This window comes from Lonchura striata, chromosome 22, assembly GCF_050655825.1.
Source record: "Lonchura striata isolate lonStrDom1 chromosome 22, ASM5065582v1, whole genome shotgun sequence".
Lineage (NCBI taxonomy): Eukaryota > Metazoa > Chordata > Aves > Passeriformes > Estrildidae > Lonchura > Lonchura striata.
This window is the reverse complement of record NC_140724.1, coordinates 1,480,178-1,501,201: the sequence shown is the minus strand read 5'-3', so window position 1 is coordinate 1,501,201 and position 21,024 is coordinate 1,480,178. Positions and strand designations below refer to the sequence as shown.

The following is a 21,024-nucleotide window of genomic DNA, read 5'->3' as shown; positions in this document are numbered from 1 at the left end:
ATGTGCTGCACAGGCTGGGTACTCACCCTGTGTGCACGGGGCTGGCCACTGGGCTGATGTTATCTGAGGTCTCAGTGGCAGGGCTGCTGGGGATCAGAGAGTCCTCGTCGAACTCTTTGGAGGGCTGTGTAAGGCAGGGACGAGACCGTGTGGGCAAAGGATCCTATCTAGGGGTGTTGAGCCTTCCCACCCTTGCACAATCCTCCCTGGACAGTCCTGTACCGCCAGGTACCCATCACACACTTGAGCTCTGTGGTGATGGAGGAGCTGCCCCAGCAGGGAATGCCTGCGGGAGGCCATGGCAGGCTGTAGCTCATGCTCACCTCCTGTGGGGACACCAAGGGTGCATGCAGCAGGCTGACTTGCTCAACTTCTGTCTCCACAGGTCCTACCTGCTCAGTCTCCTCAGCTCTTGTCACCACAGTTTCAGGTGGGACGCAGGGGACCTGCAGGACAGCTGGAGACTCCACCCTGGCAGGAGAGGGTAGTGACAGCCACAGAAGCGTGAGGGTCCCTCAGCCCCTGCCCATCCCCACAGAGTCCTGGGCCACCAGACAAAGGCAAACTGAGCAGCAGTCTCATGTCTGGTGCAGGAACAGCACTGACCAGTTTTGCCTGCTAGGCCAGCCAGTGAGGGCTCAGTGATCTGTTCCTCGCCCAGAGCCTTATGTGCCCCTTGCCCAACACAAGGCTGGTCCTGTGCCCTGTACCTGGTCCCTCCCCACCATACGGTGTCTCTTACATTTGCTCCATTGTTGTTGTGGTCATGAACTCCAGTATCTCCCTTTTGCCTTCCTGGTCTCTGACATCAGGTGTCTTGGGCTTTGGTGCAATCAGCTCTTCCTCTGAAAGCAAGAGTTGGCTCAGCAAGCAGAGACGGATGGACAAAGGAACACAGATATCCAGCCCTTGGCCCACTCCTCCTCAGGGCTGGAGCCAGGGCCCAACCCTGCTCCCACTGCTGGACACACACACACTTGCCCCCTGGGTCTCAGCCAGACACAGGGAGGGCTTTGCTGTCTGCCAGAATGGGTCTGCTGGCAGGGCAGAAGCTGTGGGAGCCACTGGGAAATCTTGGCTACTCACTAACCTCTTTCTCACAGCACCAAACAGTGCAGAGACTGCAGGGGATGCCTTACACTTTGATGCCTGGAACAGGGACATAGGCACAGCTGGGGGTGCAGGAGGCTGCCCTAACACTACACCCCACAGAGGCACAGAGCTCTGCTAATGTTGACCACTGGCCCCATTAATACCTGCTAACTAGCTCATCAGAGTTTGGCTCTGGCCAGTACCCTGTGGGAGGGTGTCCAGCACTTCCTGCAGCAGACAGAGTGCCCCAGAGATGGGGAGGGGACCACAGCAGCACAGAGACCCTTGAGGTCTCAGGTTATTTCCTGCTCTGGTCAGGATGGCATGGGGCAGCTGTGGGGGGACACCAGAGATTGTCACAGTACCAGGTTCCTCCACCTGCCATGGACAGTGCCTGGGTCTGACAAGGGAGTCAGGCTCCTCCTGAGTGGAAGGATGCCCATTCATGCAGTCACACCACAGCAAGCAGCACGGACATGGATTGCCAGGGTAGGATGGCAGGGTTGGCGCTGGAGAGCACCAGGCCTGCAGCAAGGCTCAGCAGATGGATATGGCGTGCAGATGGTTAGTGGCCATGGGGTGAAATGGGCCATTGAGCTGGGGCAGGGGACACATTTCATACCCATTACTGTGACATGAACAGTGCCTGCAAAGTAAGAAGAGGCAAAAGTGAGGTATTGGTGGGAGGGTGCAGGAGCAAACCAGCTACAGCTGGGCTGGGAGCTGGTACCCTCCTTGCCTGAGGAAGGCACAGTGGGAGCTCTGCATGCCCAAGGGCTCTCTGCACAGTCCCTGGGGCATGGGATCACGGAGATGTCCAGATATATCCCTCCTGCATAGTGCAGGGAAGAACCCAAGGCAGGAGGTGCCACCTCAGGAGTCTGATGGTCTTCCCTCGTCCTCTCTGCAAGACCACACAGGGCCCACACAACTCCCCTGGCCTGGGGGTGTCCCTGTTCCACCAGGAACACCAATGCCATCCCCTTGACTGCTGCCTGCCACACTGACCTCTGGATCAGTCACAGATCTTTGGGATGGTGTGACCCAACTCCCACCCCTCACCTTCATCCTCTGATACGTCCAGAATCTCATCTACAGTCTCTGGGAAGCTCATGCGGTGCTTGTCGCCAACTGACTGTGGGAGCAGAGCAGAGCAGAGTCAGAGGAAACCAGCATTTTGCTGCACAGCTATCTGCAGCTGACTCTCACACTTGGGCTAGGCACCCAGCTGCAACTCTTTCCCAGGCTGCTCCCAGTCCCAGCCCTCCTCCACAGCATCCTGGTCCTAGTACCCAGGGGCTCACCGGGATGTCGGTTTCCTCTGTGACAATCTTGAGCACGTCTGTGACAGAAATGTAGCCAAGCCGCTTTGCGATGGCCAGGGGAGTGGTGCCATTCTGTGCACAGAAGAAAGACTGGGTCAGCAGCAGCCACAGAACAGCTCAGGCAGCTACCTGAGCTTGCCACAGAGTGGAGAGATGCAGGGAAGCCACAGAGCAGAGAGGTGCAGGGAAGCCACAGAGCAGAGAGGTGCAGGGAAGCATTGTACTCACTGTACTGATCTCATTGGGAGATGCGCCGTGCTTCAGCAGCAGTGTCACCACATCTGTGTGGCCCTGCTGTGCCGCTTGGTGCAGGGGGGTGTAGCCCAGCTGCAGGGGAGGACAGAGGATGCTGCAATCAGTTCTGGAAGTCTGCTGTCCCAGAAATGCCCCCAGGCCTCACACATGCCTGGAGCATGAGGACAGCTCCACTTCCCCATCAACCTGCATGCTGTTGTCCATGGCAGAAGGGTCCTGGGAGCAGAGGACACCTCTGTACCTTAGTTTTGGCATTGACGTCTGCTTGGTGCTGCAGCAAAAACTTCACCAGCTTGATGTTCCCATAATGGCTGGCCACATGCAGTGGGGTATAGCCCATCTGAAAGACAAGATCAGGTCTCAGTCTACCCTAACCACTGCTTACTGCCCTTCTGGCTTGGATATGCTCATCCCACAGGCAAGCCCCCATGCGCAAAAGATGAGGCACATATGTGGGGGCTTCCCAAAAGCCCAAGACCAAAGCACAGGGCTTCAAACCATGCTGTACCTATGGGTACAGAGGTGAGCTATAGGAGCAGGCAAGAATCACCCCTCCAGAGAGGTGGAGGGAAGAGGAGGAAAAGTCCCCAGGACACAGGCAAAATGGTAAGGATGCCTGCTAGAAGGGAGTCTCTAGCACAAAGAAAAATAAAAGAAATGCTTTTCCTTCCCTGAGCAGGCCTAGAGGTAGTTCCCCCATGTTTTTCACCAAAGCCTTGTCAATGCACTACTTTACCCTGGTTATTGCATCCACTGTGACTCCATGTTTCACTAGAACATCAGCAACCAGCACATGCCCCTCTTGGGCCACAAGATGGAGAGGAGTCAGGCCACTCTGCAATGAGAGGAGGTCTCAGCACAGTGGCACTGCCATCACTGCAGGTCCAGCAGCAGAGACTCTGTTGGCTCTCCAGCCTGGCAGACTGACTGACAGTGTCCTGCTGATCAAAGGCAGGGAGGCACAAGGGCCTGGACCACCATCCAGACTGCTGTTCTCTTCTGGCTTGTTTGCATCCAGCCTGGCAGGATGTGCTGGGACAACTTACCTTGTTGCCTAGGTTGCCATTGGCTTGTTTGGAGAAAAGCAGTGCCACCATGTCTGCATGCCCCTCCTGGGAAGCCAGGTGCAGGGGAGTGACTCCCTGCAAAGACTCAGCATTTGCAGAAGCCCCATACTGCAGCAGGCTGCTGGCCACTTCCATCTGGTTCTGCTTGGCAGCGATGTGCAGGGGGGTGTACCCATTCTGCAGGGAGAGAGGCTCATTGCAGTGCTTGGCCCTGCCAAGCAGACCAGAAGGGGCAGGAGGTGCCACCCTACCTATATAGGCCAGGCCTGCCCTTCCTAGCTGCCTCCAGAGCACAGGGATGCCCCCCACACCATCTCTCTGACATCAACCAGCCCTGACACTGACGCCAAATACCACTCACTCTTCAAGCCAAGTCAGCACGGGGGTTTCAAAGACCACCTGCTTCAGGTTCAACTGGTATAGGCTGTGCTGGAGTTTTCTACACATGAATCTCTGCAGCAGTATGCAGCCTCTGGGAGCTGCAAAAAGCTGGAGCAGACACAGCTCCTGGAATGTGCCTGGCTGAGGTGTGGAGCTAAACTCCCAATACACAGCATTAGTATTCAGGCAGAGACTGCAGGAGTCCTGCCTCTGCTGCCACACTGCAGGAGCAGAGCAGCTGGCAGACACCCGCTGCCCAGGCTGACGTGCAGGCTGTTGGTGACGCAGACCAGCGGGGGGCTGGCACCGGTACCCGCTGCTCCCGGTGCCTGCCCAGCATGTCTGCTGGCAGCCTGCACAGGGGAGAGGAAAGTGCCAGATGGGGAGGGCTGGCACCACCAGCCACTTGGCTGTTTTGAGGATGCAGCTTTTGCAAACAACATGGGAAGCAAGGCGCCTGCTGGTGTGCTCTGTGGGGAGATGCTCCCCATGCTCAGGCAGAGCCGAGTGACTCTCACAAGGCAAGCTTGTGGGTTTTCTGACTCACTGCTTCATGGCTGCATGCAAACATTTGCCTGTGGTTTCCCAAACTGCCAGACTGCAGCGCTGCTCTGCAGGACTTGCCATGGAAACACGTTCCCCACGCAGCAACCACCGTGCTGCTAGCAGGACCATCCCTGACACAGCCTATCTGCTGGAACAGGACCACTGCCTGGCACCCTGCCTGCTCCATGTGGTGTGAGGACAGGTAGGCATGAGCAGCAGACATGGAGAGAGCCTGGTGGTGATCAGTCCCTTGTACATTCCCCGAGTCCCAGGCTTGAGGGGCAGTGCTGGCCCCAGACTGGCAGGCATTGGACACACATCACATTCCCAGAGAAGCCCAGCCCAGACTTACCCAGGCTGAGTTGTGTGGGGAGCTCCCCTTGGGGAGCAGCAGCTTGACAATCTCCAGGTTGTTGTGGTGCACAGCCACATGCAGTGGAGTCAGACCATTCTGTAGTGGGGGAGAGTACAGACAGGTGAGACAGAGCCTCTTCCCATACTAGACCATTCCTCCCACAGAATCAACTCTCACCTTCCCTGCTGCATTGGGGTGAGCGTCATGTGCCAACAGCAACTCTGCCACATCCACCTTTCCATACTTGGCTGCAACGTGGAGAGGGGTAAATCCTTTCTGAGGAGAAAGGCAGCCCACCACAGGGTGGCAGAGATGAAGAGAGTGCTGGAGCCTGCTGCAACACAGGAGGAGGCTGCCCCTCCTGCGACAGGGACACTGTGCCACCAGCCTGCCCAGCCTTGCCCCAGCTGGGCGATGCCTTCTGCAGCAGTGGACTCAGCAGCCTACCTTGGTCATGCAGGTCTGTGAGGCTCCCTTCTCCAGCAGGGCCAGGGCTGTGTCCATGTGCCCCTCTCTGGCAGTGATGTGCAGGGGCGTGTGCCCTGCTGTGGTGGCCAGGTTTGGGTTGGCATTGTTCTCCAAAAGGAGTTTGACCATGCCAGTGTGGCCGATGCGTGCAGCACAGTGCAGAGGAGTCTGGTCGTCCTGTGAGATTGGCAAAGAAGCTGTCTGGGTAGACCTGGACCAGTCCCTTCTTGCGATGCCAAAGGGATCCCAGCCCTGCTCCCACTCTTGCACAGTCCCTGGTAGGCAGTGCTCTGGGCACATGACAGCAAAGAAACCCAGCACCAGCTGGTCCCAGAGCTGCTTACCACACAGGTCCTCTGTACGTACCTTGGCCTTAGCATTGGCTTTGGCTTTGTTCTGCAGCAGGTACTTTGCCACATCTGTGTGCCCAGCTCTGGCTGCCATGTGTAGAGGAGTCTCTACTTTCTGCACCAAAAACAGGATAAAGTGGTAAGGCAAAGGAGGGAAAATGCCTTCCTGCAGTCATTCCTCTGCTCTGAACACAGGAGAGCAGTGTCTGCAGCCCCTACTGGTTCCTCGTGCCAGCACAAAGCAGAGGGCACCAGGGACTGCTCAGGCGAGCAGAAGGTGCAGGACCTGGATATCCTGCTGAGCCCAAATAAGCTGAGCTCCCAAAGCCCCAGCCAGGGTGGAACTCACCACGTTGGACACATTAGGAGAGGCTCCACGCTGCAGCAGAGTCTTGACGATGGGTAGGTGTCCCATGAAGGCAGCCACATGCAGAGGGGTCAGGCCAGACTGTGAAGAGAAAGGGGCCAGAAACCCAGATAGGACTTATGGCCTTGGCAATATCTCTTACTGTCCCCTCCTCCTTCTCCCCAGGGCAGGTCTCAGCACAGGCAAAATCTGAGTCCCCAGTCTGCTCCAGGAGCCTGGCAGGTGAATGCAGAGGAAACACAGGGAGCTGATGTCTCCCCTGCATCTCTTTGCCCTTCAGAAAGACACTGCCAGACTAAATAGGTTCTAAGCTGCAAAGAGCACCAACAAAGGTCCCAGGGGTATGGCAGAAGCAACAGGGACATCACATCCTGCCATGTTGACCACAGTGCAGATATAGAAGCAAGAGAGCTGAGGGTGGGCTCAGCCCACCTACCTCTGTGACAGCATCAATGGAGGCACCTGTCTTCAGCAGCAGCTCCATCACACGGATGTGGTTTTTCTTGCAGGCAATATGGAGGGGTGTGAAGCCATTCTGCAGACAGACAGATGGACAGTCATTTGCAGGAATACTCCCTCTCCCCTGGTCCAGCCCACCCACCCTTCCTCACCAGGGCTCGGGAGTTGGGCTTGGCCCCCTTCTCCACCAGCAGCTTGGCCACACGGTGGTGTCCACAGTGTGCAGCCACATGCAGTGGCGTTAGGTGGTCCAGGGTGATGTCGTCGATCTCTGCACTGTACTGCAGCAGCAGGCGTACGCAGTCCAGGTGGTCACCCTGGGCTGCCATGTGGATCGGCGACAAGCCGTTCTGCAACCGTGGAGCAGAGTCTCAGGGCTGGGCCAGGAGGGGGTCCAGGCATCCCACCCAGCCCTGCCTTGCATCCCCAGACACTACTCTAAGGCAGATGAGACAGCTTGTTCCCCAGGGTGCTACCAGAGAGAAGCATCAAAATCCCCCCCTGAGACTTACAGAGGAGCAATGTCGAGTGGAGGGAAGGGCCTGAAGAGCTGCTTCCACGGGGCAGACTGTACCCAGGCCATCCCCTTCTCAGGGTCCCTTTGAAAGATGGAGCCCTCAGGCAAAAGACTCCAGCTAGGGCCAAGCAGGGCAGGAAGCTTCTTACCCCAGGTCAGGCCAAAAAAAGCCCCAAACCAGTCATGGGTGCCATCCAGCACCTGCATAGCTTGGTACCCCACTGTGCTGCCCGGGGACCTGGCATCAATCACAGCCCCACCAAGTTGCCTGGGTACCTTGGTTTTGGCTTGAATGGGAGCCCCATGGTCCAGGAGGATCTCTGCAATTCTCACATGTCCATTGCGTGCTGCACAGTGGAGAGGGGTCAGCTCATCCTGGGAAGAAAGGAGGGTTCAAGGGCTCAGTATGGCATGAAGGGCAGGTAGAGGACTAATGGTACTCTGGACTTGTCTGCAAAATAAGGCAAAACTGAGCCTGGCCTCAGCTCCCAGGGCACAGCTTTGTAGCCATGCAGCCTTCTCTCACCTCTACATGCATCAGCAAAAAACCTGGTCCATCCCCTTAGTGCACCAGAGACCTTCTCTCACATTCCCAGCAAGATGTTTTGCAGGGTAGGCACTGGGCACAAGGAGGTCAGGGAGGGAGGTGGCCTGTGTCAAGATGGGCTGTGTTCAGAAGTGCTCTCACCTTGGTCCTTGTCTCTATCTGGGCCCCACGGTCCAGCAGCAGTCGCACCATGATGATGTTGCCCCGGCGGGAAGCTATGTGCAGGGGAGTGATCCCATTCTGCCAGGAGGAATGACAGCCTGTCAGAAGGAGCAGCCCCTTCTCTTTCAAAAAGGCAAGAGACAAACAAAGGAGAGAGGGCAGGGAGAGCTACATCTCTGCCCAGGAACAACACTGGGGAGAAGCTTGTCTAACAGGGCATTGCTGCTACAGGCTGCAGACAGAAGCTACACAGAGCTTGTAGGAAAGCACCAGCTCATGGATTGGGCTTCACGTTTGGGTCTGGAACAGGCATCCTAACTGCAGGTTCTATGAGCTCTGCCCTGCAGCAACAGCACCAGCTTTCTCTCAGCCTGGAGACAAGGTCCCCAAAAGCTTTCAGGGATGCATGGCTGCTTCTAACAGCAGGGAGACACAACAGAAAAGGCCCATGTCATTATTAATTGCAACTCCCTGTAACACCTACCCCTGGCTACCAGGCTAGCCCAGATCTGGGAGACCTTGGGGGGAAGTGTTCCAGGAGCATGGCAAAGATTCCAAAAGAGACTCCAACCCCTGATGAGGTCCAAGATGTTTATTCCATAGCAGGAAGAGGGAAAGAGAGTAAACCAGGAAGGGAAAGAGCCTTATCTAGGTTCAGTACTGGAGGGGCTACTTGGCTCCCAGCCAGTTGTGTCAGGAAAGGAAGGAAGGGTCAAACTAACATGATCACAGCTATAGGGGTCTCTGGGGAGGGAAAAACCATTCCCTAGAGCAATACAACAATTCCCCATGCATCTGTGCTCCTTTCTGCATAGTTCCACCTCACCAGCATACCCTGGCAGCTGCTGCTGCACCCTACATGGATAGGAGGCACCTCCTCTGGTGCTGGAGCAGCACAGGCCCCAGTAACTCCCCACTCTGCACTCACCTGGGGTGTGAAGTTGACACTGGCTCCACGGTTCAGCAGTAATTGGGCCACACTGAGATTTTCATAGTGGGCTGCAATGTGCAAAGGGGTGAATCCAGTCTAGGGAAAGAAGTAGGGATCAGCCAGCCAGACACATGCTCCCTGATGAGACTACAGATAAATACAGCATACCAAGCTGCTGTTTTCCCTGGGGATGTGGGGAAGCTCCCAGAGACAGCATAGGAAAACCACACACCTTGGAGAGGACATCAGCATTGGGGTCATTCTGCAGCAGCACAGCAGCTGTGCGAGTGTCGTCATTGCGGGCTGCAATGTGCAGGGCAGGCAGACGGACCTTACCCTTTGTCCCATAGTTGATAAGGTGAGCAACCACATTCTCATGTCCTTGCTGGAGAGCCACAGCTAGTGGAGTGAAGCCATCCTGCCAAGGAGAGGGAGAGAATCAAGGAGCCATGGTAGGACCTGGCACATCCCTCAGTAGCTTACACAAGCAGGGCCATAGGCTCCTCCCCAAGGATCTTACCTCTGTGGCTACATTCTGGTTGGCTCCATTTTCCAGCAAGAACTTCACAACTTCCAGGTGGTTCTCCTGTGCTGCCATGTAGAGAGGTGTGAAGCCTTTCTGCAAACACAAGGCCATGAACATCAACACAACTCTACCTTGTGTATCTTGAGTTCTTTGAAGACCTATACTCCCATCAACATCCATACTCCCAGGTCCGTGAACAGGGGCAGAAGCATCCATTGTGGGTGTGAAAAAGAAAAAAAAACCAACCCTGGCAACAGTGGAACAATCACAGAGAGATGGAGCCCAAGGCTCCACATATCCAGAAAAAAAAACAGTGCTTTTTAAGAGTCAACTTACAATAGACACTGCCTTCTGCTCACTGCCAATATTGTCCCTAGCTTCAGGGGCAATTCTCCCATCAGGCAAAATCTGAAGAGCTTTCAGCCCTACCAGGCCCAAGGAAGAGAGAACGAAGGAAGCACAGTATGTTTAACTGCAGGGATTGCTGGAGATCTCAAAGCTTTGCCAGGGAGGCATCAGCCATGAATCCTCCCAGGATAAGTTCAGCATGCTTGTATGTGTTGAGAGGGACTCCCTCAACAAAGATCACAATGGTGTCCCCATGTGCCTTAAGGCTCCCTCCACACCATTTGCACACTTGTCTCTTTTCAGGAGTCTGGCAGAGCAGTCCTTGCTCCTGAACAAGACTAGAGGGAAATTGCAAAGGGCCGCTGAAATACCGTGCTGGGCATAGTTCCCACCATGAGGACACCACCATCACACAGGATTTGGTGCCTTCCTGTTTCAGACCAGGTCACCCTACCTGGGACTGTGCATTGACGTTGGCCCCATAGTTCACCAGCTCCCGGACCACGTCCTGCTGTCCAGCCAAGGCAGCAATGTGCAGGGCTGTGTTTCCCTTCTGAAAGACACCACAGAACAGTCCTCAGTGGCTGAAGCAACCCAGGATGCCAGGGAAACATGGGCCTGATATGCTAACAGGCATGCAACCAGAGCTGTTGGCCAGGAAAACCTTTAGAAGGCCCCGCAGCTCTCACTCCATGTTCCATCCCTGCTGTAAGCCAACCCTTCCCATTTCCTGGCCAGGGAAGAGAGTGATTTCATCTCTCCCATGAAGTTACTGGCAGCAGAAGCTGTATGCACTGTCAGGTGCTGTGCATCTTCAGCACTGAGAGATGAAGAGAGGGGGGAGGATGGGGGAGCTGAGCTGGCAGTCTTCAGGCAAAACTACAGCATGCACCCTGGTAGCCAAGGCATCCCAGCAGATATAAAGGATGATGAGCAGGCTGGAAAATGCACACACAGGCTCTTCCAACTTGTGTCTTTGGGTGGTGTGGCAGAATGCCAGAATATGCTCTGTGTCCAGAACCCTGCGAGAGCACCAGGGAGGTGTTCTCACAGCCCTTCAGCTTGTGTTGGAGGCTGCTCATTTGTCAGCCCTGTGTGCTTGTGCTGTTGTCTTGCTTGTCATCAAGGGAAAACCACACCTGCTGTGGTGATGCATGAGAGAACAATATGCTATTTACAGAGCACCAGAGCTTTCTAGGCTTGTGACAATGGTATCGAGGCCATCTCAGTGCTGGAACATGTAGGGGCTGCCCTGGGGCAGCAGCCCATGCTGCAAGGAGATGCTAGAAAGACAGGACTAGCACATGCTGTAGTTTATGTTACTCCCCTCTGAAGTCCACAATGGCCCCTACAGGAGAGAGGCACATCCCACCCACCAAGAGATGCCAAGCCTGTGCTAAAACCAGAGCCTGGTCCTAGGGCCCAGCCCAGCAGCTCTGCCATTGGCACAGTCTCTCTGGGGGCTGACAGCAAACAGCATGATCACTGCTCAGCTACTGCTGATTTGTCTGGCAGCAAAGGCAGCGTGCAGAGCTGTGACCAGTGTGGCCAGACTTCCTTGTCCTTACCTTGGTTGTTGTCTCCAAAACGATCTCCTTGTGCAGCAGCTCCACCACCATTTTCACATGGCCCTCCTTGGAGGCCAGGTGCAAGGCGTTCAGCCCATTCTGGAGGAAGCAAAGGTGGGAAAGGGGAATTAGTCATCACCTGGGGATGGAGCTCTCTGGGGAGCACCCTACTTTGAACTCCTGTGCAGACATGACCATGGGCACTTGGCCCATGCTGGATAAAGTCCAGGCTGGTGGAGGCAGGAGGGATTGCCCTGTCCTTGAGCTCTGCACTGACATCCAGCACACCAGCCATGGTGCCACAAACAGCTCGATGCTGCCAGGAAAATTTCACACAACTGAATGCTGAGTTGCTGACTAATGCTGGAGGTTTCTCCATGAGCAAAACATGCAGCCCACATAGGCAATTTCCTATGGATGAGTGGTACCACAGCTCAGTGTTTATGTGCTTGAGGCACAGGAACTGCTTCAGTCCTCTCTGCTCATGGCACATCCCTTGTGTCAACTCCTGTCTTTGCTCAAATTATTTTCCACAGGGTGTCCCTCCTCACAGTCAGGCTTTTCACACCTAAAGCACAGAGCTGAGCTTTGTGCACAATCCAGAGCAAGGATCCACCAAAAATGCTGTGTAAGTGCACATGCAAACCTTAAACTTTAACACTTACACAGACAGATGTGCAGTGAGAAGCCCTGCTTTGGACAATGATTTTATCAAGCAGCAGCCAAATTTAATTCACAGTAGTTTGTGAGCCTCCAGGCCAGAAGCTGGCTTCTCCCTGGCTTTCAGACAGCCCAGCAGTACCTTGTCCTGCAGCCCATGGTGGGCTTTGTTCCCCCAGAGTTCAGCTGCAGCAGAGTGCAGAGAAGGTGTTGGCTATGTCACTGTTAAGTTCTATCAGTTCCAGGAAGTTCCAAAAGAGCTAAAGTGACTTCTCAGGAACATCTCTGTGTGTGCCCCAGTTTAGCTTTCCTTCTTCCTACACGTGGAACCTGAAGAGCAGAGCACTGGCCAATTCCCCTTCAGCATCCCCAGGTTGTCAGAAGGAATGGTGCCAGGTCAGACAGCATCCTCAAGGCTACTAAGACAGCTTCTGCTCTGTTATTTTTGACATCCACTTCCCAGATGTGAACAAAAGGGCTGGGATATTTGCTGGAAAAGAAGTTAAATACCTGCAGGCATTTTCAGATGCCACTTTTCCTCCTTGTCCCTCACTTCTCCCAGGTGGATATGCTAGGTTTACTCACCCCTACAAAGTGTTGTTGCATGGCAGAGGGGACACCTGCTTCTGCCCACGGACTCCACCTTCCAATCAGGTGTTTCAACTCCTGACTGGAAGGTCACTTCACAGAAATGCTTCATCCCCACCTAAATATTGGTAGGGGAGCAGAAAATTTCCAGGGAGGCCCAGTTCCAGCCCTCAACACTCCAGTTAAACTCAGAACTGCTTCAAGAGTGTTGTCAGACTGCACTCTTTCTCACTCAAAACACTAGTTGCCCAGGATCATAACTGAAGACTCACAGATTATTTTGCTCAACTCTGATTACAGCATAAAGAGCAAAAATCTAAAAACCTACAGGTTTCCTCACCAACTCAAGAGTTCTAACAAGCCTCAAGCACAAAAGGTCTGCTTCCAAGGGGAAATGAAGTGGGAGTGCTGTAATACCCACAGAACAGTGCCACTGAAAGGAAGTGCTCCCTAGCCATGTCTGGATACTCTTGAGTCCATCTTCTCTGGCCAAGCCCTGTTTCTTTGACGGAGACACACTTACACAACCCCATACAGATAATCACTGACACCCTTACACAGACGTGTAAGCTTTTTCTCAGCTACACTCATGTAACCAACAAATGGAGAGCAAGATCACAGATGCTCAGCTGCTCCCCTCAGACCATAAGCCCTTTTGCACAAAGGATTCATAAATAACCATTTGAATGCTATAAACATGTGACAAATCATTAACCTGTAACAAATAGCTGTGCAACAAACACAGAAGATTGTTTCCATTGATGGGTCATTGGTATTTCTGCTCTGGGAACAATACAGGCTGTTTTGCGCGTTTTCTTTGGCTTGACAGCTCATCCCACCTGAAACTGCCACACTGGTGCGGTGTGTTTTGCTTTGAATTCATGTTTGCCCCCTGTTCTCCTCCCTAATCCCCTCCCTTTCCCAGTTGCCAATTTTTTGAAGCCTTACCCTAACCTCCTCCCTTCCAAGTTGTCAATCCTCCCTATCCCTACCCCTTTCTCCAGAGAGTTCTGTGTCTGTCTTGTTGCCCTTGTCACCCCATTTGTTACTTTGTGTTATTTCCCCCTCTCCCCGTTTTCCCTGATAGGCTTATAAGCTATTTGCCCCACCTTTATCCATATCCTCATTAATTCACTTTCCTATACCCCTCCTCCTGAGCTGCTGTATAAAAACTTCTGTTCACCTATCCCCCAGCTTTGGGAGCCCAGGAATAAATCCGTATTGTTCCGCCTCAAGACCTGTATCATCACTGTCTGTCCCTGCCGATAACTGGGATTGCAGAGCTCACAGGGGGACGGTCGCGCTCCTGCTGCAGCCGCCCCGCACAGCGTGCTGCAACCAATGGTAGCAGAGATGGTTCCCTCCTTCATCTTTTAAAATAAATGGGACAATCTGTGGGGGCGCCCGCCTCACTGCAGAAGAAGGCGAAAGAACATCTACGATGAAGAACATCAGCGAGCTCTGTCTTGGACTCCAAGAGGAGCCGAGCGGAAGATCTGAGACTCCAGGACTCTCTCATCCTCGCCAGTGCTCTCTACCCCAGGCTACCAGGTGCCCTGAGGGGGTGGACTTATCCCAGGAGGAGGAGAGAGGCTTGTTGAATGGCTCACCTTAGGCTGAGCTAAGGGTCCTCAACAGGAGGCCAGATAACATCAGAATCCCTGCAGGGAACACCCAGGTCCCTGGAAGTGACCAGCCAAGGAAGATAAAAGTCCCCATTTTATCGTGATTCCACCAAAGAAGTTGGCTCCTGAACTGCCTATGGAGAACCACTCCGGGGCTGGCGGGTGCCTCCTGATAAGCTGATCCGAGGGGATCACCACTGTCACTCCCTTGGATCCCCAAGGCGAATGGCCAGAAATGCCTCCACCTGTGCTCTGGGGATAAGTGAGCCAAAGCAGGGTATTTTCCCAGCGGGTGGGTTTAGTCTCCACAAGCTGGTGGCCAAGCTTGCAGAGACCACAGGGCACCCTCCTGATCTGAGGGGATCTTCACTATCACTCCCTTGGATCCTCACTCTTCCCCAAAAGGTTGGGGCATCCCCTGAGGGTACCCTCCACTTATCAGGAAGGTGCTTTTCTATTCTCTCTCTTACCCAAAGCTGGGCTGTCCCCCTAAGGCTGAGGCATCTCATGAGGGCTGAGAGGGTAGGAAAGACAAGAATAGGGCAGAAATTTTTCATCAAATGATGGCACGTTTATAAGAATAGGGGAGAATCTAATATTATACAAGAAACCCCTGACATCCATGCACCTTGTCGAAATGTAACTGCGTCAGGCTCCTCCCCTGTAAGTTCCCCTGTGGCTTCTGTGAAGCTCCCTGTACCCTCTGTCCCTCGGACTTCCCAAAGCCCTACCCTGTCCTCCCTTGGGGATGGTGTTGTCCACAGCACCCCAAGCGCCCCGCCGGACACTGTTCAGAGCTCTCGAGGGAACTGCAGTGCACCCGGCACTCCTTTCCAATGTGGCGCTGGCCACACCACTTGGAACCCACTTTCCTGCCTTGACCTTTCTTCTCCGGCCCCAAGCTTCCCACCAGCCCCACCCCTTCCGCAGAGGCCCCTGCAGGAATTGCCTGTGGGGGCCAGTGCCCTTTGTTGGAAGGTGGGGTTGGACCATCCCCATTCCTTATTCCGGCTCCTCCTCTGGGGGGAGGATCGCCTATGGGGCCTCCCGTCAGGGGACCCTCCTTCTTGGGAGATCACCCTCTTTTATGGAGGGACCTCCTTCGGAGGAAGGTGGAGCTGGAAACCCGCACCTGGAATCCTCCATTTTGTCTCTCCCTAGGATGGCGGCGCCCAGGTCCGTCCCCTTACCAATACCCCATAACACTTGTGGCAGTCACCAAAGTAATCATATTTCTTCTTATGAACTGAATCAATTACTAATTCAATTGGCATTTAATTTTTGGAAGAATCTCCCCAAAGCCCTTGACCCTTTGAAGCCTTTGCAGAAACTGTTCCAGATAATTAACCTACAAGCTTCCACAGTTGAGATAAATGAAAAAAGGAACCAAAAAGAACAATTTAAAAGTATAGAAAAAAGAGACATGAGGCAAGTGTTTGCCCATCCAAGTCAAAAATTTGTTTCACCTGTAAAAAGAAAGGTCACATAGGAAATAACTGTCCAAAGTAAAAAAAACTACTATCATCCAAATAAAAATAAACAATTGAATGAATATAAGAATAAAATTATTCAAGAGTGACTGCCCAAGTTCCCCATCCATCTCCTTAATTATACCCTCCCAAGTGTTCTTTTTAATTTCCATATTATTTTAAAGTTTTCACAGTATGCTTTGGAAAAAGAGCTCATTAATTTACGTTTAGACCTTATTTAAACTTCATGATCTTTGTTGATTTTTTTTAACCATTTTCCCATGTTTCCAACTAAATTTATTGACTAAAAAATTGTTCTGTATATTCTTGATACTTTAAAAATAATTTGCTTGTTAAGTTATATATTATAGAGAGAGGAGTCACTCTGTCCAGTTAATAACCACTGTTACATAAAATAAAATGAGCAAGACCACATCTCCATTTGCTGATCACATCCTACAGGAGGAGTGACCTCCAAAATCGCTTTGAAACCCCAGAAAGCCAGATCCTCCAGATTCTTCGGTGATTCATGCTTCAAGCCCAGTCTTACTTCAAGATAATTCTGCTGCAATTCCTACTCCTGACCCTGATTCCGTATATAATAACTTTGTACATTTTATATTAAGTTTCTTATGTGAAGAAGATCCTTACCCCATGCTTTATGGTCATGAGTAGTTAATTTTTTCCTAATAATTTTTGAATTCTTTTCTGTTGCTGTAATAATTTATCATATGCTAAAATTTGTTATATGATAGATTATGTATATGATATGTTATATAATAGATTCAGTAATTTGTTTTGAACCCCAGAACTCTCCTTTCCTTTGTAAAAAGAAACAGGGAGATGTTGTGGTGTGTTTTGCTTTGATTTCATGTTTGCCCCCTGTTCTCCCCCCTAATCCACTCCCTTTCCCAGTTGCCAATTTTCCCAAGCCTTTCCCTAACTCCTCCCTTCCAAGCTATCAATTCTCCCTATCTCGACCCCTTTCTCCAGAGAGTTCTGTGTCTGTCTTGATGCCCTTGTCACCCCATTCATTACTTTGTATTATTCCCCTGCCCCATATTCCCTGATAGGCTCATAAACTATTTGCCCCACCTTATATTCCTCCCTTTCCATATCCTCACTGGTTCACTTTCCTACACCCCTCCTCCTGAGCTGCTGTATAAAAACTTCTGTTCACCCTGCCCCAGTCTTGTCGGGGAGCCCAGGAATAAAACCATCTTGTCCCACCCCAAGACCCGTGTCATCGCTGTCTGTCCCTGCGCCGGACCTGCGGATAACTGGGAATTGCAGAGCTCGCAGGCGGACGGTCGCGCCCCTGCCGCAGCCGCCCAGCACATCCCGCACAGCACGCTGCAACACCACATCATTTGAAAGGTGCTGTATTCTCCTCACTAAATGTTGCAAATAATTCCCAGAAATCCCAGTCAGTAGCTATCAATGTGACAAATGCAGCCCTACAGAATAACACAGAGACTTCACACTTAGCCTATCCCAAAGCAGGGACCTGCTCTGGACTGCCCATCAGGACTGGCCACCTCAACAAAGACCATCTCCTGAGCACCCATGTGCCATCACGATGCCGTTCCCTGTTGGTGGAAGTCCTGGCAGCAATGTACACTCATCCTCAGTCCTTCAGCTCCTTGTGGATGAGATGGGACCATGTCAGAATTTGAAACACAAAAGGTGCATGATGAAGACACTGATGCAGCAATGAAGGAGGTGAAATCGGCGGGATGAAGATCAGATGGCATGTCAAGGTCTCTGAACTTGAGTAAGAATACAGGACTTGTGGGATAGGTCTGACCACATATATCCCTCTTTATTCCTTACAGGACATGTGAGGTTGGACCTTTCCCACAGGTCTGATATTCCTCAGAAGGAAACCCCAAAGTGCCATCTAACCTCAGGGAGATGGCAGGAACCAGTGCAAAGACATCACTGAGAGAAGAACCTCATACTGCTGTAGCCATTGTCTTTCCATCAAAATGTTAAATGCCTTCCCCAGCACCAGAAATCTGTTTGGAAACAGGACTTGAAACTAATCAGTGGAGATAGCTGATGACAGACCATCTCTTTTGTGAAGAAGTTCAAAGCCATCATCTTTAGCTGGTGGATGAGTCACCTTGTTGTAATTCTTTACAGATCCCTCTCCAGAACCCCACACCCCTCTGGGCTTAGTTACAGGACCAGTGGATGTAGAAATTCTCCTTCTCCACTTAAGCTTGCTATGGGAGATGACTGAACATCCATGGTGCATTCTGCCTGCCCTGTGGGAAGCTGTCCCCAGTAGCTGCACTGGCTGTGGCAGCGCACGAATCAGCTCTGAACTTCACTTGATTTGGGGACTTGACACTGAAACAGATGAGTGTGCCTTTGTGCTACCTGCTGAGTCAGCCTCCCCAGCAACACCATTGCTCCAGAAAGAAGTGACAGCACAGAGCCTGTCTGTTCCCCTTGCTCAGCCTAAGCCCCCTAAATCTGTCCCTACAGCATCTGCCCCAATTCAGGCTCAGCCAGGTGCATTTGGCAGCTACACAGATACAAAATGTTCTGATGATGATGTGCAAACAATTCCTCAGCTCCTGCAGCTCTTTGCTCCTGTACAAACCTGTTTCTGTGCAGGAGGAGGAGGGCTCCTCCTGCCCAACACCTCCCAAACCACCACAAGTGGTATTTTGCAAACATTCACTGCTTGTGATAAACTGCAACTTCTAGGAATCCAAAAGCCTCCGACTGCAGCACTGCAGGCAAGGGGAATAACCCCTATGAGCCATTTTTGTGATGTTCCAGTCACTCTACTACTCTTCACAGCTTGCTGCTCTGCCCTCTGAGAAGAAGCTGAGCTTCTTCCAATTGTCCCATTTGCTTTTCACGCAAAAGGAGCCCTCTCTGCTTACCTTTTAATGTCCTTTGCTATGCTCCAGCCAGTATATCCAGGCTCCCCAGATCTTTATATCTATTGCTGCCCTCCTGGCCCCAAAGATAACTGATCCAAGTCTGCTCTCTGGTCAGCCACATTTTCAATGAACTAGAGATAGTACCAGAAGCTCTGTTTCACCTACCTGGTTACAGGTGTTAATATCTACCCCATTCCTGAGATGATCCAAGGCTTTGTCCAGATTCCCAGATCTTGCAGCTCTCAAGAAACTGGTTGCAGCATCAGCCTTGGGGACAAAAAGAAAAAGCATGAAACTCTGAGCGCCTTTGTTCTCCCCCACCAGCAGCAATGGGTCAACTCTTCACTCAGCTGCAGAGAACATAAATACACAGGCCAGGCAGAAAAGGCAGAGGCCAGGAAAGTCACAACTGCTGGGACAGGCTGAGGTGCCCCACCCAAATCAGACAGGAAAAAGAAGGTCTGGGACCTGCACTTAAAATGAAAAGCATCCAGATAATGGGGCAGAAAGTCTGCAGCTCGTCCCATCACACTATGGGGACAGTAGGGAGGGAGCTCCTGCCACCATGACAGCTCCCTTGGCCCAGAAAACCCCTCCGTGCCTGGGCTGAGGAACTACACTGATGGAGCTGTAGTGAGCTCACCCCTACACTTCTCCAGAAGCCACTGAGTAGCAATAGCGATGAGCTTGGGTACTAGCACCAGGGACAATGGCCCCAGCTGAGCACCTCACAGCTGTCAAAGTAGCAAGTCTCTCTTTTGGCAGTGCATCCCTGCTACACCACAGCCAGCCCAGGCAAAGCACAGCAAAACTTTTAGCAACACTACTTAGCAGAGTGAGGCAGCAAATGGAGACAATGGCATGGCTCACTAGAAGCTGGAGAACAGGGTGGAAATGCAGTGATGTTGATCTGTGAGTCTGGGAACTTGAACTGGTAACTGGAGGTGGTATATGCCTGCTTGGGCCAGCCCAAAGGGCTGTCTGCAGCCAAGAGCCACAAACATCCATGGCATGACATACTTCTCTGTCTTCAGCTCCAAGGGAAAGTCAGAGCCCTTCATGTACCACTCACATCAGGACTGACCAAGGGACCTCCTGTTCTAGGAAAGCTTCTGTTCTGCCACCCCAAGCCATCCTGTATTGCCCACAGCCTGATTGCAGAGGAACATCCAGGATTAGGAAGCTCCTGGACAGGAGCTGGAAGCAACACAGCCAGAGACAAAAGCACTGGAGGCATATTAGGGAGGATGATGCACCACACAGGTTCAGGGCTCCTCTCTTTCCCTTCTCTTTGCAGTCTCAGACGTTTGAACTGGGACTTTGGAGCAGCACAACTCAGATGCCTTCTGGTCTCCTCCATCTGCCTCTCCCAGCTCATCCTTTCGGCCTGCCAGTCCTACCACAGAGAAAGGCAGGCATGCCCTGGGCCCATTAGGACCCTGTTCCCCACTGCAGAGGTGAGGCCCACAGACTGGGTGACCTGGCCCTGCTGGGCCAGGCACAGAGCTCAGGCCAGGCTACCACCATGGTGGCAAGGTGCCATGGTTCCTCCAGGCAGCCCATGGATCAGAAGGACAGGTGGTGGAGGGCAGCACCACTGTGCCCCAGCACGGTGCGCAGCCTCCGCGTGCAGGGGAAACACGTGCTGATCTCATCACCTCCTGCGCCAGCTGGCTCTGCTTGCTTCCAGCTCAGAGGAGAGCCCCATCTCTCAGGAAAGAGCCCCCAGGTTCACAGCAGAGCTGTGGTTTGGAAGGCTGCGAATGCAGAGGAGACACAGCACCTCAGTGCCCTGCCCACGCAGAAGGATCAACTGCAAGAGGCAGAAGGCAACACCAGCGCTGTGCTTAGAAGTGCACATTCACGCTCTGAGCTCTGCATGCTGTCTGGGGTCCAGTGAGGAAATGCTGACAGCTTCAAGCAACAGGCTGAATGCAAAGAGCTTTTCCAACTCCAGACACTGCTAGAAGCCTCTGCTTCTCAGGTCAGGATTGATGACAAGGCAGCAAACCCTTGGAAATTCAAAGCACAGCTCAACCAGGATCTGTCATCCATGGGACACACATGGAGCTCTGAAGATTAAATAGTAAAACTCTACATGGCCCTGCAGCAAAGAAGCTCTCAAAGCCCTAGCACACCCAGCAGCAGAGACTACAAGCAGAAAGCAAGCAGAAAAGCAAAGCAGAGGTCTCGGTGGGCATGAAGGAGAAGCGTGTTGAATACTCACAGCCACGTCTGGACCGGACCTGCCCTTTCGTGCTGCCATAGTCCGGCACTTCGGCTGAAACCTGAGCCTGGTGTCCCCTCTCTCCCTCCTTGGTTATCTACTCCCCAGCTTTGAGAGAGCCAGTAAGTTACATTGCATTCTATCTAAAAATACAGGCTCTGTCCTCTCTCCAATGCAGACCCTGCAGGGATCGCCAACTGCTAATGGAATTTGTTCATTTTCTCTCCATTATTGTGTCAGACGGGATATTTAAAACCAAGCCACCTCCGGAAAGCAAATGACTACTGCCAA

The 21,024-nt window shown here is 52.6% G+C and overlaps 1 protein-coding gene across 12 annotated transcripts in view; it reads right to left on the bottom strand.

Annotated features, from left to right (window-relative positions):
* Positions 1–21,024, bottom strand: part of ANK1 (ankyrin 1) — a 58,682-nt gene that overhangs the window by 13,862 nt on the left and 23,796 nt on the right. For 8 of the 12 annotated variants that reach the window (XR_014949835.1, XR_014949834.1, XR_014949836.1 and 5 more), the window contains 25 exons: positions 18,672–18,773; positions 11,265–11,363; positions 10,151–10,249; positions 9,343–9,441; positions 9,055–9,240; positions 8,820–8,918; positions 7,871–7,969; positions 7,459–7,557; positions 6,818–7,015; positions 6,643–6,741; positions 6,189–6,287; positions 5,856–5,954; positions 5,469–5,666; positions 5,199–5,297; positions 5,019–5,117; positions 3,719–3,916; positions 3,409–3,507; positions 2,914–3,012; positions 2,646–2,744; positions 2,397–2,489; positions 2,155–2,227; positions 1,715–1,738; positions 743–845; positions 324–471; positions 27–124 (listed from right to left, as the gene is read on the bottom strand). Coding sequence is in view for 9 of the 12 variants with exons in the window: in XM_021535901.4 (XP_021391576.1) it covers positions 27–124; positions 324–471; positions 743–845; positions 1,715–1,738; positions 2,155–2,227; positions 2,397–2,489; positions 2,646–2,744; positions 2,914–3,012; positions 3,409–3,507; positions 3,719–3,916; positions 5,019–5,117; positions 5,199–5,297; positions 5,469–5,666; positions 5,856–5,954; positions 6,189–6,287; positions 6,643–6,741; positions 6,818–7,015; positions 7,459–7,557; positions 7,871–7,969; positions 8,820–8,918; positions 9,055–9,240; positions 9,343–9,441; positions 10,151–10,249; positions 11,265–11,363; positions 18,672–18,773 (2,807 nt within the window). In the remaining 3 variants the exon portion in view is untranslated. Of the gene's footprint in view, positions 1–26; positions 125–323; positions 472–742; positions 846–1,714; positions 1,739–2,154; positions 2,228–2,396; positions 2,490–2,645; positions 2,745–2,913; positions 3,013–3,408; positions 3,508–3,718; positions 3,917–5,018; positions 5,118–5,198; positions 5,298–5,468; positions 5,667–5,855; positions 5,955–6,188; positions 6,288–6,642; positions 6,742–6,817; positions 7,016–7,458; positions 7,558–7,870; positions 7,970–8,819; positions 8,919–9,054; positions 9,241–9,342; positions 9,442–10,150; positions 10,250–11,264; positions 11,364–18,671; positions 18,774–20,733; positions 20,894–21,024 lie in introns of those variants that run through there. The other 4 variants (XM_077789267.2, XM_085559110.1, XM_077789270.2 and 1 more) reach the window with 3 other exon arrangements.